We start from the raw sequence: 20,094 nt of genomic DNA, 5'->3' as shown, positions 1-20,094 counted from the left end.
AGCTGGAGGGAAGTCCTGGTTCTGAGTGCCAACAGCCTGAGCGGAGCCTGGATCCTGGGTGCTGGCAGCCAGGGGAAGAAAGGCCTACCTTGCACAAATTTTGTGCACCGGGCCTCTAGTGAGATAATAAATGTGTATTCTTTTAAGCTGCTAAGTTTGTGATCATCATAACAGATAAACCTCTCTGGGGAAGAAAGCACCCTGTGCACACAGCCAGAGGCTGCACGGCCTGTGCCCTGGAACCTGGGTCTGGCCCTTGCCCCTCCATGGTGCCCAAAAGGGACAAGTGAGGGCTGCCCAGCATTCGCACAAACAAGGATGTAAATAGGTATGAGGGGCCAAAACCGGTTTGGCTCAGTGGATAGAGCGTAGGCTTGAGGACTGAAGGGTCTCGGGTTTGATTCCAGTCAAGGGCATGTACCTTGGTTGCAGGCGCATCCCCAGTTGGGGGTGTGCAGGAGGCAGCTGATCGATTTTTCTCTCTCATTGATGTTTCTGGCTCTCTATCCCTCTTGCTACCTCTCTATAAAAAAAATCAATAAAACATATTTTTAAAAAATAGGTGTGAGGGGATCCATGCTCAGGGTGCTGCTCCCTGCTCCTCCCTCCTGGCTTCGGAACCAGCAGCTCAGGAAAGCAGTCAGCCCCAGGCAGTCATCTCCATCTCTGTGATCCCGGGGCTGCTGCCCTCCAAAGAGGGGGCACAGGGCAGGGTGTGTGTTCATCCCCTTCTCCGGATCCATCCGGGCCCTTTATTCACCATCGACTGCCCACAGCCTATTTTATCAATGCCCAGAAGCAGAAATCATGAATGTACCTTATGAGTTGTACTTTTGTTTGTCTAATTTCACAAATTCAGTAATTCGGATATGAAGGAATTTAGTAAACCACCAATTAAAAATATTATTATTCTATCTTGGACAACAATTTAATAATATTATTCAATGTTTCATCTAACCAACATTTAGGGGAAAAAATTAGTTGAGTACAAATTTTAAAATTGCAACCCAAATTAATATATTAATATACTCACCTAGATCCTAAGATATCCTTCTTGGCAAGACCTATTCCAGCTATAACTTTCACCCTCACAATTCGAACATTTTCCTAAAATATAAAAGTGCGTATTTTATTTTCATGTACTTTATAACTTATCTAAGACATATACCTTTAAATATATACATCAAATACAGTAACCAGCCTGATCGGCATGGCTCAGTGGTTGCGTGTTGATCTATAAACCAGGAGGTTCAGGTTAAATTCCCAGTCAGAGCTCATGCTCAGATTGTGGCTTCAATCTCTATTATGGGATGTGTAGGAGGTTATTGATCAATGATTCTCTCATGTAGCAGGATACAAAATTAACACCCAGAAATATATGGCCTTTTAATACACCAATAATGAACTCACAGAAAGAGAAAGGTCAAAAAAAAAAATCCCATTTACCATTTCACCAAAAAAATTAAGATACCTAGGAATAAACTTTACTAAGGAGGTAAAAGATCCATACTTGGAAAACTACAGGACATTGAAAAAAGAGATAGAGGAAGACATAAACAAATGGAAGAACATACCATGTTCATGGATTGGTAGAATCAACATCTTTAAAATGTCCATACTACCCAAAACAATCTACAGAGTCAATGCAATCTCTATTAAAATATCAATGGCATATTTCAAAGATCTAGAACAAACTCTCCAAAACTCCATCTGGAATAAAAAAGACCCCGAATGGCCACAGCAATCTTGAGAAAGAACAACAAAGTTGGAGCGATCACAGTACCAGATATCAAGTTATATTAGCAAGCCATGGTTCTCAAAACTGTGTGGTACTGGCACAAGAACTAAAACCTAACCTCCTCAGACTATTCCAAAAAATTCAAGAGGAAGGCACTTCCAAACTCTTCCTATTAAGCCAGCATTACCCTAATCCCAAAACCAGATAAAGATATCACACACACACACACACACACACACACACACACACACACAAAAGAGAATTACAGGCCAATATCCTTGATGAACATAGATGCTAAAATCCTCTGTCCTTTGTGTTCTGTGTTCTGTGTCAATCTAACAGAACATGGAACACAGAAATTGACTGAGGCCATTATACTCAATTAATATTTGACAAAGGAGTCAAGAGCATACAATAAAGTCAAGACAGTATTTTCAATAAATGGTGCTGAGAAATTTGGTCAAATACATGCAAAATAAATAAATAAATAAATAAAGAAACTAGATCACTAACTTACACCATACACAAAAACAAACTCAAAATGGCTAAAGGACTTAAATGTAAGATAGGAAACCATAAAAATCCTACCAAAATCCATAGCAGCAAAATAGCAGATCTGTTAGCAGCAAAATAGCAGACATTTATTGTAGCAATATCTTTACCAACACAGTTCCTGGGGCAATGGAGACTAAGGAGAAAATAAACAAATGGGACTACATCAAAATAAAAAGCTTCTGCACAGCAAAAGAAACCATCAACAAAATAACAAGAAAGCCCACTGCATGGGAGAACATATTTGCCAATGATATTTCAGGTAAGGATTTAATCTCCAAAATTTACAAAGAACGCACACAACTTAACAAAAGGAAGATAAACAATCCAATCAAAAAACAGGCAAAGGAACTAAATAGACACTTTTCGAAAGAGGACATACAGAAGGCCAAGATACATATGAAAACATGCACTAAGTTACTAATCATTTGAGGGATGCAAATCAAAACAACAATGAGGTACCATATCACACCTGTCAGAATGGCTATCAACAACAAATCAACAAATGACAAGTGCTGGCAACGATGTGGAGAAAAAGGAACCCTCCTGCACTGATGGTGGGAATGCAGACTGGTGCAGCCACTGTGAAGAACAGTATGGAGTTTCCTAAAAAAATTAAGAATGGAACTCCCATTTGACCCAGTGATCCCACTTCTAGATCTATATCCCAAAAAAACAGAGACACCAATCAGAAAGGATATGTGTACCCCTATGTTCATAGCAGCACAATTTACCATAGCTAAGATTTGGAAACAATCTAAGTGCCCACCAGCAGATGAGTGGATTAAAAAACGGTGGTACATCTACACTATGGAAAACTATGCTGCTACAACAAAGAAGGAACTTTTACCATTTGCAGTAGCATGAATGGAAATGGAGAGCACTATGCTAAGCGAAATAAGCCAGTCGGAGAAAGATAAATATCACATGATCACACTCTTATGTGGGATTAATGATCAACATAACTTGATGAACAAGAATAGATCCAGAGATAAATAGAAGGGGAGAGGAGTTAGAGAGCAACCAAGGGATATATATGCATGCATATTAGCATAACAAGTGGACACAGACACCGGGACTGTAGAGGCTTGCCCAGGGTGGGAATGGCTGGGCAAAGGGGAGGCGAGGTGAAAGGAAGGGGGCGTCAATTGGGGGAAAAGGAGACATGTATAACTTTAGACAATAAATAAATTTTAAAAATAATAAAATTAAATTTAAAAAAATAAAAAGGATGTATGCTTGAACTGAAAAAAAATTTTTTTTATAAGAAACCAAAGAGGCCCAGTCGGCCTGGCTCAGTGGTTGAGCATCAAATGATGAACCAGGAAGTCATGGTTAAATTCCCGGTCAGGGTACATGCCCAGGTTGCAGGCTTGATCCCCAGTGGGGACATGCAGGAGGCAGCCAATCAATGAATCTCATCATTGATGTTTCTATCTCTTCTCCCTTCTTCTCTGAAATCAATAAAAAAAATTTTTTTAAAAAGAAGTTGAAGAATATTCTGACATTGGGTAGGGAAGAATTTTTAAAACTACAAACCCTATTTAGAAAAACTGTTAGATTTTACATTAAAATTATATCCCTTTTGTATGATAAAAGATGTCATGAGCAAAATAAAAAGTCAAGGGAACAAACAGGGTGAAAGTATCTAAAATATGTACCATTGGCAAATTATGATTATGCGGAATAAACAATTTCTAAAAAGCAAGAAGTGAAATATAAACAACCTAATACGAGAAGTCAAAGGGAATGGCCAATAAACACATGAAAAGATCCTCAATCTCACCAGTCATTCATCAGAGAGAATGTCATACACTGTAGGGAGAAGTATAAATTGAAGAGTCATTTTAAAGAGATATTTGGGAATATTTACTAAAGTTCTATATCAATAACCTAGGAATTCCACTTTTACATATATCCGCTAGATAAACACTTATTCATGTACTCAAAGGCATTGGCACAAGAGTGTTCACAGTAGCATTTCTAAGATAAAAAAATACAAAATAAATGTTGCTCAACAGATATCTGCTAACTGAATCTATTCTAAAATTATCCCACCTTAAATAGTCATATTCCCTTCTGGGGAGAGGTCTGGGTGGGAGAAAATATAAGGTGTCTCCCAAAAAATGTATACACACATTTTTAATAATTATAAAGATAGTGTTTATTAAAATACATTTCATTTTCAAAATTGAACTATCAGCTGTTAAAGTGTATATACACTTTTGGGAGGACATCCTGTATACATACATACATATAGCATTTATTTCAATCTTCTTCCATTTCTAAATATTTAAAACCACCCTCATTCCTGAAGCTTACATGGAAAAAAATATAATAATTGAAATAATCTATTAGCTCCCAAACTCAGATGATAAATTTAGATAGCTCAAAAATCCTTAACTAGAGATGTCAGATAAAATACAACTTTCTCTATCCCTGATTAAAACTAAATATATAGCTGATCTTATTAAAAGGGCAGTAGCTAGGTATCAGAAATAAAGATAGGACTGAAAACCAGACAGGAAAATGTAAACTGAAATTTCAGTTTTCTACGGGGATTGATTTGCAAGAATCTGAAGACTTTTTCAGATAACCTTTTTTCCCTGGAACGTCAGAGAAAATATGAACCCATGAACGTATTCTATTGGCCAACTTATCACTATCCCATTTGGCTGGGAAGTGGCTATTCTTTATTAAACAGGCTACTAATTTCAAGACTGAATTCTGAAAACTAGAAATATGTTTTGTAGTGAGAACTTGTACAAACTTTTTCCAGTCAAAGTATAATCAAAAGTGGCATCAGATTAGTCAACAATATTGTAAATAACTACGGATGGTGGCAAGTGGGTACTTAAAATATAGGGGGGTGGGGACACTTTTTAAAGTATATGATTGTCTCACCACCATGTTGTACACCTGAAACTAATACAAAATAATGTTGAATGCAACAAAAAGTGCAATCAGCAAATAATACATGCTATTTGATCATCTTAGCTTTTCTAAGTGTAGACAAGTATTTATAATTTGTATATGAACCTGAAAATGAATCCATATTTGTGGAGCCTCTACTGGAACTGTCTCCCAGAAGTCTCCGGAGGAAAAACATAACAAGCATTCATTAAAAACAACTCCAGGAAATGATAAATTACTCGCAGTAACAGACAGTTTAACTTTTCAACTTTCTGCTTGCATTTCCCACCGCAAAAATCAGAACGAATTATATTAGATGCTATGGTTAACTGATGTGAAACTATGCTGTTTTAAGATTCTTTCATAAAAGTTAAATAAGAAATGCTATTTATTTTTATATTTGTATTCATTTAACTTCATTTTGTAAGTTTAGCTAGAAAAGTGTTCAAACTGATCTCTTCTAGCACACCCACCAACAGAGATCACATTTCCCATCATTTTTTAAAATGAAGAAAAGGAGCATAAAGGCTGCAACGTTAGAATCATGATACTAAAAGTACTATTAACAGAAATCTGGATAGTGCTCAAATGAGCAAAAGAGAAACGAAAATAAAGCAGCGTTTCCTTAATCAATATGGAGACATTATCTTTAAACAGATCGCCATCACTGTTCTTCACGAAAGCTGGAATCCTCCTTCCACTCATGAGAGAGCTTTACTGATGTATGAAAGTGAGAAAAGTTACAACTTTGCAAACATATGTATGCGGCTTTTCTCAAGGACGTGGTGAAATAAAATGTCAATGTGTTATCTGTACAGACAGACTCAGTGATTAAAAGCAGCTTTCCAGGCTGAGATTTTCTCCACTATTCATAAAAACAGCGACTCCCTGCTCCTTAATCTTCTGTCCATAACCCCCTCCAAAAAGTAAAATCAGGAATAGGAAAGGCAGAGCTTAGGTCTTCCCATCTCTCATGGGGCTTGGGAGACTTGGTGCTACTCTTTTCATCCTTCTCCCATCCTTCTCTCTAGTCTTTAAAAAAAACACGTATCTTGTGCTGATTTACCTTTGGGTTCCCTCTGCCTGAGATATTCTTCCCTATCTCCTACCCCTTCATTGTTGAAGTCCTGTATCACCTGAGCAGATCCCTTTGAAACCATTAACATACAATGATTAATGTTATTTAATGACAGAAAATGATAATGTTAATTGGAAAAATCAGGATGCAGAGTGTTACCTATTCTGTGATAACTCTGTAAAAACATGAATGCAGATGGATAAAAATCAGAAGGAAATATGCAACGATGAAAATAGCTATTAAAATTGAGATGATGAAGGGTTTTGTTTTACTTCTTAAACTTTTTGTAACGTTTATTTTTTATTTTAAAAGTTCTGTCCTTTCTTTAAAGTCCAAATGCCACTTTTCCTAAAAGCCTTGACATGAATCTTCCCTTCTTGTTAGAGGCTCATTTATACAGCATCTATCACACACTGTCTTGTATCTGAAGCAATTAACTGTGTGTTTTCTTAAAATCGTGAGATTTTGAAGATTAAGAATTTGTTTTCTCTACAGAACCCAGAAGAATACTTCTGGGTTCTGTAGCACATAGTGGAGGCTGACAAAATCTTGATTAACCACAAATACTTCTGAAGTTGCGAGAAGTAGGAATAAGGCATCTTATCAAAAACATGGACAGGTTTGCACAAGAACAGTGGCTGCCAGACCTACACCCATCGAACAGAGAACTGGAAGACTTCTCTCTGAGCAAGCTGAGTGGTTCAAGGTAGGGGAAAAGAAAACAGACACTAGAAATACTTATTTGTGAGAGTCCCACAATGAAATGTTAGGTCAGAAAAACCTACTCTGAAATACTCCTGTCAATAGAACCTGCCCACTTTTATAGAGTATCTGTGCCAGCACCTGAGAGAATCGGTTAGGAAAGATGAAGACAAGAGATCAAGGAAACAGTGGATCCAACAGAGAAAAGAGATCCAGAGAATTCTGACAATGATTGCAGGCACATCCCCAGTGGGGGTATGCAGAAGGCAGCTAATTGATGTTTCTCTCTCATCGATGTTTCTGAAATGGCACCCACAGATGATGCTATACAATAGGGGTAGAGTGCGAGCTGTTTGGGTAGAGGGCACATAGCAAGAGGAAGTTTCCAATAAGAATGAGGGAAAAGCTGAAACCGGTTTTGCTCAGTGGGTAGAGTGTCAGCCTAAGGACTGAAAGGTCCCAGGTTCATTTCCGGTCAAGGGCATGTACATCCATTGCAGGCACATCCCCAGTGGGGGGTGTGCAGGAGGCAGCTGATCGACGTTTCTCTCTCATCGATGTTTCTAGCTCTCTCTCTTCCTCTCTGTGAAAAATCAATAAAATATATATATATATATATTAAAGAAAGAATGAGGAAAAGGAATCAATGCCATTCATGAGGAATGTATCCATGCATATATACTTTTTGACATTTCATGGTTTTAAAATCCTATCACTTTGCAATTTTATTTGTGATAGTTGTACAAAAAATTAAAGCAAAAGGTATACAATAGCCCTAGCTGTTGTGGCTCAGTGGATAGAGCGTTGGCCCAAGTACTGAAGGATCGCAGGTTTGATTCTGGTAAAGGGCACCTACCTTGGTTGCAGGCTCGATCCCCTGCCCTGATCAGGGCACATGCAGGAGGCAACCAATAGATGTGTCTCTCTCACACTGATGTTTCTCTCTGTGTGTCTCTGTCCCTCCCTTCCACTATCTTTAAAAATCAATGGAAAAAAAAAATATCCTTGGATAAGGATTAACAACAACAACAAAGTACAATAAAGAGAGGAAGGGCAGCTGAATGCCTGGCTGGTGGGAGGGGAAAGGAAGTCCCGATTGCACTGAACCCTTTCTAACTGTACTGAACCCCAACCCCAGCCAAAACCCCATGCACCCAGGCTCATGCGGATGGAGTGTGGACTGTAGACAAAGGAAATTGGAGACGGGGAGACTGGAGGGAGCTGGGAGCCACAGTCGCGGGAGGGGCTACAGTCGCGCGCCAGTGAGTGTGCGCAGAGAGGTCTGACCATGGAGGATGCCGCGGCCTCTCCATAGCGAAAGGAGTCGAAAGCTCCTGACTGCACTGGGATTAAAAATATTATACAGAGACCCAACCCAATTCCAGACGAGCCCCTGGGGCATCCACGCTCTTGCAGGGGGAATCTGGACTGCCAGGCGGAAACTTAGGAGCCACGGAAGGCAGAGGTCAGGCAGAAACTCAGGAGAGTGCACAAGAGCAGGGCTGACGGGAAGCCAAGACTGTCGGCTCAGCCCTGAGACTCCCCCCATCCAAGCTGAGCAGAGGCTTTTGCAATTTTGCAAGTCTGATCCTATAAGACTGTCTCCAATACAGAGGTATCCCAGTGTAGATACAGCTGATACTCACATCCAATTGGCCTGGAGGTCAATTCCTCCCAGTGATACCAACAACAATCAAGACTTAACTACAACAAGGCTGTACACGCAGTCCACAAAGGGGAGCACCAAGAGTGTCTACTTCAGGTAACTGGGGAGGCTGACCCACCAGGCCATATAGGACACCAAACACACAAAGCCACCCTACCAACTCAGGGAAATAGCTAAAATGAGGAGACAAGGAAATAGATCTCAAACGAAAGAAATGGAGGACAAAAGACTGGATATAGAGTTCAAAACCACAATTATAAGGTTTTTCAAAAATTTCCTAGAAAAGGCCGATAAATTTAATGAGACCCTTGAGGATATGAAAAAGAACCAACTAGAAATTAAGCATACACTGACTAAAATAAAAAAAAATATTATACAGAGACCAAACAGCAGACTAGAGGAATGAAAGAATCAAGTCAAAGATTTGTAATACAAAGAGGCAAAGGACATGCCTCTGGAGAAGCAAGAAGAGAAGAGAATCCAGAAAGTTGATGATAGTGTAAGGAGCCTCTGGGACAACTTCAAGCATACCAACATCAGAATTACGGGGGTGCCAGAAGAAGAGAGAGTACAAGATACTGAAAACCTATTTGAAGAAATAATGTCAAAAAACTTCCCCAACCAGGTGAAAGAAGTAGACTTACAAGTACAGGAAGCACACAGAACCCCAAACAAAAGGAATCCAAAGAGGAACACACCAAGACACATCATAATTAAAATGCCAAGAGCAAAAGACAAAGAGAGAATCATACAAGCAGCAAGAGAAAACAGTTAGTTACCTATAAGGAAGCACCCATACGATTATCAGCTGATTTCTCAACAGAAACTATGCAGGCCAGACTGGAGTGGCAAGAAATATTCAAAGTGATGAATAGCGAGAACCTACAACCAAGATTACTCTACCCAGCAAAGCTATCATTCAGAATTGAAGGGCAGATAAAGAGCTTCACAGATAAGAAAAAGCTAAAGGAGTTCATCACCACCAAACCAGTATTATATGAAATGCTGAAAGGTATTCTTTAAGTAGAGGAAAAAGAAAAAAAAGATAAAAATTATGATCAACAAATACATATCTATCAACAAGTGAATCTAAAAGTCAAGTGAATTAAAAACCTGAGGAACAGAATAAACTGGTGAATATAATAGAATCAGGGGCAAAGAAAAGGACTGTATTGATAATTATCAGGGAGAAAAGGATTTGGGGGGTGCAGGAAGAGACTAGATCAAAATCGTACACCTATGGATGAGGACAATGGGCAGGGAGGTAAGAGCAGAGGGTGGGATTGGAACCGGGTGGAAGGGAGCAATGGGGGGGAAAAAGAGAAACAATTGTAATAATCTGAGCAATAAAGATTTATTAATTTTTAAAAAAAAAATAAGTTAGATGCAAAGAGTACACACTGTATGATTCCATTTATGTGAGTTCCAGAACAGGCAAAATTAATCCATGGTGATTAAAAAGCTCCCAGGAAAAGTAAAGAGGGAGTTGACGAGAAGAGCTCAAGGAAGTATTTTGCAGTGATGTCAATACTCTGTGTATTAACTGGGTTGTTAGTTGAAAATTATTGTTCATTAAAGATCTGTTTGTAAATTTTACTCCTTTCCCCACCTCTCCCTGAAAAAAGAAGCAAAGCATTTCGAACAGACAAAAACAAAACTAAGGAAGTCCATTACCAGCAACACTCAACTGAAAAAAATTCTAGAGGACATACTTCAGGCAGAGAAAAGGAATGCTAGAGATGCAAGAAGAAATGAAGAAGCAAAGACAATGTTAAATACAAACAGTATTTTAAAAAACAACGTTGATGATGATGATGTCATGCACGTATGATGACAAGCACAGAAACATCCAGTGAGTTTCCATTCCACTTGAGATCCAATTTAAAATCCTTGATAAATGGCCTTTACACCCTGCTCTCCTCGCCTCTCCAGAATCATCTACCACCGTCCCTCTTGCTCTACCACTCTAGTCTCCTATATGCTCCTATTCATCACATTTTTTACATTCTCCATTCTATATCATACAAGATTAGTTCATCTTTTCTGGTATATACTTTCATATTACATCTCCCTCTCCTTTCCTTCATAATATTTATAAAACGTGTATGTCTGATTATATTAATACTAGAGGCCTGGTGCATGAAATTTGTGCATGGGGGGAGGGGGCGAGGGGTGTCCCCTCAGCCCAGCCTGCAACCTCTCCAATCTAGGACCCCTTGGGAGATGTCCTTCAGATCAGGCCTACACCAGCAGTCAGACATCCCTCTCACAATCCAGGACGACTGGCTTCTAACTACTCACATGCCTGCCTGATTGCACCAAACTGCCCCCCCCCCCCTGAGGCAAAGTCACCCCCAACTGCCCTCTCCCCCACCAGCCTGGTCACCCCTTACTGTACCCCCTGCCAGTCTGGTTGCCCTCAACTGCCCCCCCCCCCTGCTGGCCTGGTTGCCCCACACAGCCTGTTCAGTCACTGTTCAGTTGTTTCAGATACAATGGTCGCTTAGCCATATATATATATATATATATATATATATATATATATATATATATGATATTTAATGTCTCTCTTTCCTTCTAAGTTATACATTTAGCAAATCCTGTCTTTCATCATTATAATCTTATGACTCAACCCAAATGCCTTATCCTAATAAAGATGGCATATGGAAATTGATTGTCACACCATCACAAAACTGGAGGTGCCCATAGCCACAAGATGGCAGCGCCCAGTCCCCTCAGCCCTGCCAGAGTCCCACAATCTATTCATGGGGGGAGTGGGCTCAGCAGGTGCACAGTGTGACCAGACCCTGCCTCAGCCCCCCAGCCGCCCAAGGCAGGCCTGAGGTGCAGGCAAGCCTCTGATGGCAGCTGCCCAGGGTCATCTGAGGCTCAGGTAACCAGGGCCGGCCGAGGCTTGTGCTGCCGGCAGTGGCAGCAGCAGAGGTGTGATGGGGCGTCACTTTCCCCTGATCGCCAGGTCACCTCCTGCCCCTGCGGGCTCCCGGACTGTGAGAGGGGGCAGGCTGGGCTAAGGGACCTCCCCCTCCTGTGCATGAATTTTCATGCACCGGGCCTCTAGTACATAATAAATGCTCAACAAATATTTAAGCAAATACAAAATTCAATTATTTCAGAGGTCTATCTAAAAGCTATAATGACCAAAAAAAAAAAGACAGAAAATATGGGAGTAAAGACATAAAATCAATCACAAGTTGATTTTGCTCCTGTTCCATTCATCATCTTCCTGAGAAAGAGTCTCTTCTGTTAAATTCTTTTATTTGGGCAACTATTTAAGCAGCAGAGTGGGAAGACCAGGTCTTTGGCACTAAAGAGACCAGGTTTCATCCCAGATCTGCTCCCTCCCACAAGTGAGTCCCTGAGCAAATCACAATCTCCGATTCCCTGTCAGTAAGGTGGGGGTAACAATATTGATCTTTGTAAGACTTACAGCTGGAAGTATAAGAATACATAATCTGGTACCAGCCACGTAGCAGGTGTTAAATTAAAGGCAGCTAAGATTATATTTAGGCTGTGTTCTACCCTGAAGAATATTTACATTAAAGCATCTTTAGCTCTGGCTGGTGTGGCACAATTGGTTGGGCTTTGTCCCATGCTCCAAGAGGTTGCCGGTTCTATTCCTGGTCATAGTACTTGCCCAGGTTGTGGGCCAGGGTGCTTACAGGAGGCAGGGAACAGATCATATTCTCTCTCTCTCTCTCTCTGTCTCTCTCTCTCCAATAAAAACCACTTTTTCTAAAAGCATCTTTATGCACTGATATAATGTTTGTTCACATTACTTTCTTTATTGCCCTAACATGTCTCACATCAGTGGAAACCAGACATTTGGTCAGGCCATGAAGTTATAACACTGACTACAGACATACATACTCCTCAAGACTTTCAGAAAATTATCAGAACTTTTTTTCCATTCGTTTATGCAGTCTTCCTCCCTGCATTTCTCCAACCTTCTCCATTCCTTTATCCTCTTAAAACTGAGATAGAATTGGCAAGGGAGCTGGACTAAATAGAGCTTCAAGGAGAGAGAAGCCATAGAATTCAGTAAAACAGTGGGGTTTGCAGTTCAAATCAGCAATCTCACTCATCTTCAGGCATTGCAGAATATTCCTAATACCAGATACAGCTAGCGGATGGGTACAATCGACTGATTTAAACATTCTTCTCTGAAGGATGTCAAACACCTAAGCCAATGGCTCATTAAATGATAAGGCCAGAATTCTAACCTAGCCAAATTCCATGTTCTGTACCTCTGCTTATCCTAAATAATTTATTTGTAAGGAGCCTTCAAGACTATATCCCTATGCAATCTATGAACTGCTAATAGCTAACTGTGTGTGTGTGTGTGTGTGTGTGTGTGTGTGAACTTTCCTCATCTTTTCTTCCTTCTGCAGGGGAGTCAGGAGGCCTACCTCAGGCAGAGTTTGGGGGCCAGGGAGTGGTTTCATGGATGTGTATGGCCAGCATGCTTGCCAGCATGGGGCACAGAGGGGACGAGGAAGGAGCCATACAGAGATGCTCAGTAGGGTGCCCACTGGCATGGGGCACAGAGGAGGAGGGTGTTGCACAGAGCCGTAACAGCAGTGCTCCCCCTGGAGGGGAAAGTGGGGTGCACAAGTGGCAGAGGAGAGGCCAGCATGGTTAGAAAGTTAGTTACACCAGAAACATAAATAAATGGGTTGAGCACATAAGTAAATATAATGAAGATAATGAAAGGCAGAATGTTTACTGTTAGGGAAGGCGCTTATGGCTACAAAGAACCCTGAGATATTATATTTGGATTATAGAAGTTGGTATGAATTAATGATGTTTAAATATCTATATGCAGACTGATGTAGAAATAACTATAGATTTATGTGTGTATTTATGTATACATACGCGTGCCACACACACACACACACACACACACACACACACACACACTTTTTAATTCCGTTTCCTGAGGTGGCTGAAGAGCAATGACATGCAGTAGCAATGAGCACATTGAGAGCACCAGATCTTGGCTCCTAAAAAACATTTTCTGCCAAAACTGGTTTGGCTCAGTGGATAGAGCATCGGCCTGTGGACTGAAAGGTCCCGGGTTCGATTCCAGTCAAGGGCATGTACCTCGGTTGCGGGCACATCCCCAGTAGGGGGTGTGCAAGAGGCAGCTGATTGATGACTCTCATCGATGTTTCTAACTCTCTAACTCTCTCCCTTCTTCTCTGTAAAAAATCAATAAAAATATATTTTTTAAAAAAGAACATTTTCTACTGAATGGGCGAGGCAGAATGTAAGAGGAACCTAGGACATCTTCTGCTGGAAAGAAGAGAAGTGCTCAGAGGAAGATGGAGACGTGCCACGTTGCCCTAAAAACCTTCCTGACAGGACTTCCATTGAATAGTTTAAGCAACAAAATGTTTAATGACAGCAATTAATTACAACCCAGTGAATAAGCTGGGATTCTACAAGTCCCTGCTGATATAAACAAACAAATGAATAAGTAAGAAGACAGGAAAGCTCTTCTTACATAGAATGCCAATTAATAAAACTGGAAATAAAGACACAGTGGTGGAAGTCATCAATGGATGCTAAAACGGGTGGATGGAGATCTGGTGAATGAAGGGCAGGGTACTGGCATAATCTCTGAATATGTCCCCACAAAATACTAACCGATTATAAAGGGGGAAATGGTGGCATTTTATGAACAAGAAACCTTGCAGACACCAAAATGACCAAGTGATCAAGGTTATCATCGACAGTGATGGGACGCGTCAACATCACGTACCCCTTGATAGATGCACTGAGAAAGAACACAGTATCATTTCTGTGATGCCTGCCAAGAAAGCATGACCTTCACATGGTCAGGTTGAGGAACATCCTACAGGCTGTACAGTCTGTACTCCTTAAAACTATTAAGGATAAGAAAGACTAAGGAACTCACACAGATAAGAGTCTGCAAGTGCATGACAGGTACAGGCACCATATGCCCCTAAGTGGGACCTTGAAAGGAAAAAGAAAATGATTAGAACACTTGCCAAAGATCGAATAGGATCTGTGGATTGGATGGTAGTGTATCAAGGTTGATTTCTTAGTTTTAGAGGGTTGGATGGCTATTATGTAGGGAAGTATTCTTTTTTCAGGAAAAGACATCCTAAAGTACTTAGAGGTGATGGGGCATTGTATTTGCAGCTTGTCCTCAAAGGGTTCAGAAAAAGCCCAATGAAAATGGCAAAAATGGTTATGGAACAATTGTGGTGAAATGTCAGTAGTTGGAGAATCTGAATGAGGAAAACTTAAGAGTTCTTCACACTGTACCTCCAAACTTTCTGTTTTAAAATAAAGAGCGAATTACCACAACTAAGCTATATTCTGCACTTCTTTGGTCCCATGGAAACCCATGAGAAATATTTTAGGATGATGCTGGCATTACAGAGTTGCAAAGAAGCAGTCATGGTATGAACAATATGTGAATGATTGGGCTAACTACTCACACAGCTGCTGCCTCAAATGTGCTTTTCCTTTCTGTGAGCAGAGGTTGGGCTCAGTGTAATGCCAGTGTGGGCAATAGCGGGTCTAGAGCAGTCAGAACATACCCTTCCTCGTTATCCTGTTGCTTACACATTGTGGTCACTTCACCATCCAAGGCACCCACTGTTCTTCTATATGTGAAAATTGGGGAGTGAAGACTCTCAGCTCTTTCCTCTTTATTTTTTCCCCTTCTCTTCCTTTGTTTCAATCAGATTTCAGTTACAGAAAATATAAGTCACTCAACATTTTAGGAAGACAGGGGATTAGATGCTTACAAAAATAGTTAATACAGGGAATTAGGTGCTTACAAAAATCATTGGAAGTGCTAGCCCAGGCTACAGGCTGGACCCACACAGGAAGCTGCCACTCCTGCCCCAGCCAGAGAAGGAGGCAATCAGGAGCCATCACAGACCTGCTGACTTTAATATATATATTTTATTGATTTTTACAGGGAGGAAGGGAGAGAGATAGAGAGCTAGAAACGTCGATGAGAGAGAAACATTGACCAGCTGCCTCTTGCACACCCCCTACCAGGGATGTGCCCAGAACCAATGTACATGCCCTTGACCGGAATCGAACCTGGGACCTTTCAGTCCGCAGACTGACGCTCTACCACTGAGCCAAACCGGTTTTGGCAAGACCTGCTGACTTTAAAGAATGGACCCAATCAAGACATCAGGAAGCCGACCACCACCAATCTCTGCTGGCCATGTCCTATCAATACCCACATGCCAGCGTCACCAGGTACAAGAACACTGCTACCAAAAGACTCCCTGGCCATGCTCATCAGCAGAAAAAGCAAAATAACACCCAAACCAACAGTAAGTTATGCTGCACTTCATTTCCCCCTTCCAAATCGTAAGGGCACCTAACTAGGAGACCTGTTTCACAACCCCTCTCCAGAATGCTAAGTGCAAGAAGGTCTGGGATGCAGGGTGTTTAGCTTAACACAGTGGTCGGCAAACTCATTAGTCAACAGAGTCCAATATCAACAGAACAACGATTGAAATTTCTTTTGAGAGCCGAAAACCGACTTCTGCGCATGGGCCTCGAAGTTTCAATCGCACTTGTACGTGCGCGTCCGCACGTGGTATTTTGTGGAAGAGCCACACTCAAGGGGCCAAAGAGCCGCCTGTGGCTCGAGAGCCGCGGTTTGCCGACCGCTGGCTTAACATAACAGGGACGTCCGCTGGCCGGAGGTAGGAAGGGATGCTGATGTCCAGTCCCCATATCAACCACACTCCTTCTCACCAAAGATTTGTGGGAATTAACTTCTTGTCAGAGCAAATTTGGTGGAAATTATATCACACTACTTCCTTCGTATGTTATGCTTTAATGGCAAAATTCTGCACGTGGAGCCAGGACCAATCTCCTCCTGAGAGACACAAGTGGAAGGAGAGCTGAAGCTCACTTCAACCCTAATACACTCATCCAGAGTGACAAAGTGGCTATGCAGTGTCTCCTGGCTAAATTACAGATGTCTCACTATCTTCTACCCCATGCCTATTCATCTTTCTCCCTGTTTCAGTTTCAAATTTAAAATAAGAACCATCTTTTATTATTAAGAGGGAAAAAAAAAAAAGTACCTTTTCATAAACAGCAGAGGGCTGTTCATTCCCAGAGGAGTCTGAGTTTTACAAAGGGACAGAGCTGCCATGCTTTTCTTCTTCAAGGATAAGGAGGGGGAGGCTGTTCTGCGCCCTCTTTTATGCCTGTGACGGAGCAGAACATAAACGGCAAATAACAGCGACGGGACGGCAGCCTCTGCCAGAACACAAGCCATGTCTGTCTCTTTCCCACCAGACTGGGAGCTCCTCGGAGAGCGGGCGGGGACTGCTGTTTCTCTCTGCCTCCTCGGTGCCTGACACACTGTGCGAAGCAGCACAGACAGTTCATAAATGTTGAATGAATAACCTAAATGACAATGGAAGAAGTGGAAGGCAACACCACCATCATGTCTTTTATCTCCCTGTCCCATCCTCTTCCCTCTTTCTCAACGTGGACACAGTTCACAGAAGGAGCTGTAAGAAACTCCTGAGTCATGGGACGGACAACCAGACCCCCATCCTGAGAGTCAGGGGGGGCCCCAGGAGGTACAAATCCTTCGGGGAGTTCAGGAAAACCTCATTTCCAAGGGTGGAGCTTCTGGCCTTCACACAGAGTTGCTTAGGGACCACCCACGAACAGCCACACACAGTTTCATCTCAGCGGAGGGGTGGTGCGAGAAGCAAATAACTATAAACACAGACCCTGTCTCAAAGGGGGAGAGAACAGGGAAGGATCCCTTTGGCAATGTTCTGTCTAGGATCAATGGGCTCTGCGGGGAGAGAGATGAGAAATCCGGAATTGCAGGGCCCACACCCTTCAGGGAACCACACACACAGCAACAATAACGGGGAAAGAGAAAGTCCAAGGCCAGCCAGATTGCGCTGGTTGCCAGCCTGACGTTATCTGCACTGGACAGTTGATTGTAGCAAGCAAGGAACCCTGACGGCCACGACGGAGTCAACACTGCATTGTTGTTGTTTTTTTCTGATCTCTTCTATAGATCATTAGCTGGGTATTATTTTTAGCTAAACGTATTGACCACTGTTTCCAAGGGACGACCAAGCTGCCACTATTGGTCCACCCACCCTTTGCGACTCTTCCGGCCACAGTCACTAAGAATAAATTAAAGTCTAATCGCTCGGCCAGAATCATCCTCAAAACACTCTGAGATAACAGCGCCTGCATCAACAACCTGCCCATGGTTTATAAACAAAAGAACTTGCAAGAGAAATGTAAACGACATTTCCTAAAAGATGTCTGAAGAGACCGCCTTGCTAAGAAGAGGCACTAGGACAACACCGTTCGGAGATGTCTAAGCAATGAGGCTGAAGGATTTACAGCTAAACGGGTCCGATCTTGAAGACAGATTCTTGGGAGGGTGTAGCCGACAAGAACGCTTACATTTGATGTTTTCCCCCTGGAGACTGTAGACCAGATAGTGTGTCACCTCCCACCGACCTCCTCTAAAACAGAGCCACCCTGTCCAAATGGCCTATGTTTAATACAAGCGAGAGGCACCACGGGGCAGGGGCAGCTTAGCCTTTCCAAGGAGCAGAATTTAATCTCCAAAGGGAACAACTTTAGGAAGTTCTTGCACGTATTGATACTTTTCCAGCTCGACTTTCTAAGTTAGCCATCCAGGCCGGTGAAACACGGCATGAACTGGCCACACGTGACACTTGTTACTAAACAGGAGGAAGACCCATCTCTTTGCCTACTTTCCCACCCTCGGCTCCAGGAAGGGTTAAGGATTGCAGATAAAAAAAGAAAAAAACAAAACAGCGAGTCCCAGTCCCGTGGAAGTCTTCAGGTCAAAGGGCATCAAGCGGCGTCCAGCGGCCAGCGGCCGCAGCCAGAACAGGCTCGCTCGCCCTCCGCCGGGATGCTGGGCTCCGGGATGTGGCCGCCTCCCTCCCGGCGCTCCCGCCCCGGCCGCGGGAAGGGGGCGCAGGAAGCGGCGGGCGGGCGAGGCGCGCCCCCGCGCCCCCCCCCGCCCCCCGCGCCCCCGCGCCCCGCGCGCACTCCCGCCGCCGCCGCCGAGCCCCCTCCGCTCCCTTCCCGCAGGAAACTGACGAGGACGGCGGCCGCGGGGCCGCGAGGGGCGGAGCGGCGTGTGAGTCCACAGGTTCCCGGAGGAAACGGGCTCCCGCGGCACGCCCCGGCCCCCGCCCCGGCCCGCGCGCGGGTCCCCCCCCCTCCCGCGGACCCCCCGCGCCTCGCGCGCCCCCGGGCTGGCGCAGGGCAGGAGGGGCTGACAGCCGCCCCCGCCCGCCTCCTCCCGGGGTCCGGCTGATGGGAAGCCGCCCCGCAACCCCGCGGCCCCGCACCTCGTCCTCCTGGAGCCCGAACACCTCCACCGCGCAAGTTGCCATTTCGGAGCGGTTGCGGCAGACCGGACGCGCTCTCCCCGCCCCGGGAGCGGGACTGGCGAGGGGAGAGGGAGGGCGGGGGCGGAGGAAGAGGAGGCGGCGCTCCCACGGCGCCCGCAGCGCCCCCCCCTGGCCGGTGCGCGCCGGCGGCGGGAAGCGCGGGGACGGCCCTGCGCCTCTGCCGGCGGCGCGCGTGGCGGGCCCGGGCGGGGGGCGCGCGCTGCGGGGGCACCTTTCCGTCCCGGCCGGAGGGGGTGGTCCCCGCCCGGAGGCGCCGGGAGCCCCGGGGCTTTGCGCCCGGCCGGCGTCGGAGGCCTGGAGGCCGTGCGCTCCGCTGGAAACAGCTGGGCTTTCCTCTGCAACAAGTCCGAGATCCGCTCCCGTCCTCGGCCTCCCGAGGCCCGGGGGTCGGAGAGCCGCTCAGCCTCCCCGCGAGCTGGAAGCCAGAGGCCCCCCGCCCTGGCCGGGAGCTCCGTTTGTCAGGGCGTCCTGGTCCCTACGTTAAGGTGGCCAGATGTTAATATTGGTAAAGCGGGACACTATTGGGGGGCGGGGGATTGCTGATTAAAAATTTGGTCTGTATGGAGCAACAAAAATTGTCATAGAACGCAAAAATAGTATTATAATATATTTTTTAAAATTTCAACATAAGTACAATTTACAAATATAATAAAAAAATTATGTATAGTTGTGTCACTTTCAAGGCCGGCGCTAAACTTTTTGCGGCCACTATAAAATATAAATAATACGAGTACCGTATGCTAAATTCAAGAATATTTATGTATTTATGAAATAAATAAATAAATTACTTACCTGAATTATCTGAATAGCTGATTTGTAATGACATCACTTGTTTAGTTTACTAGCACGTACGATGTGTATCGTCTGAGAGAAGGTTACAAAATGTTTTCATCGTTGCCAATCCCAAAAAATGCCATTGTTCATTAAGTCCAAACAATGGTGGTCAAATTCTAACAACTGATCAACAATGCGAACTTTGATA

General features: G+C 43.6%; 1 protein-coding gene across 1 annotated transcript in view; it reads right to left on the bottom strand.

The window, feature by feature from the left end:
- Positions 1-19,166, bottom strand: part of NEDD4 (NEDD4 E3 ubiquitin protein ligase) — a 126,342-nt gene extending 107,176 nt beyond the window's left edge. Inside the window, exons 1-2 of the mRNA XM_084875475.1 lie at positions 19,050-19,166; positions 1,034-1,107 (exon numbers count right to left, since the gene is read on the bottom strand). Coding sequence (XP_084731601.1) covers positions 1,034-1,107; positions 19,050-19,094 — 119 coding nt within the window. The 5' untranslated portion in view covers positions 19,095-19,166. The remainder of the gene's footprint in view (positions 1-1,033; positions 1,108-19,049) is intronic.
- Between the last annotated feature and the right edge of the window lie 928 nt (positions 19,167-20,094).

Source organism: Pipistrellus hanaki, assembly GCF_964339955.1.
Source record: "Pipistrellus hanaki genome assembly, chromosome: 1".
Taxonomy (NCBI): Eukaryota; Metazoa; Chordata; class Mammalia; order Chiroptera; family Vespertilionidae; genus Pipistrellus; species Pipistrellus hanaki.
Note: the sequence above shows the minus strand (reverse complement) of the source record. Positions and strands in the feature narration are given on the sequence as shown.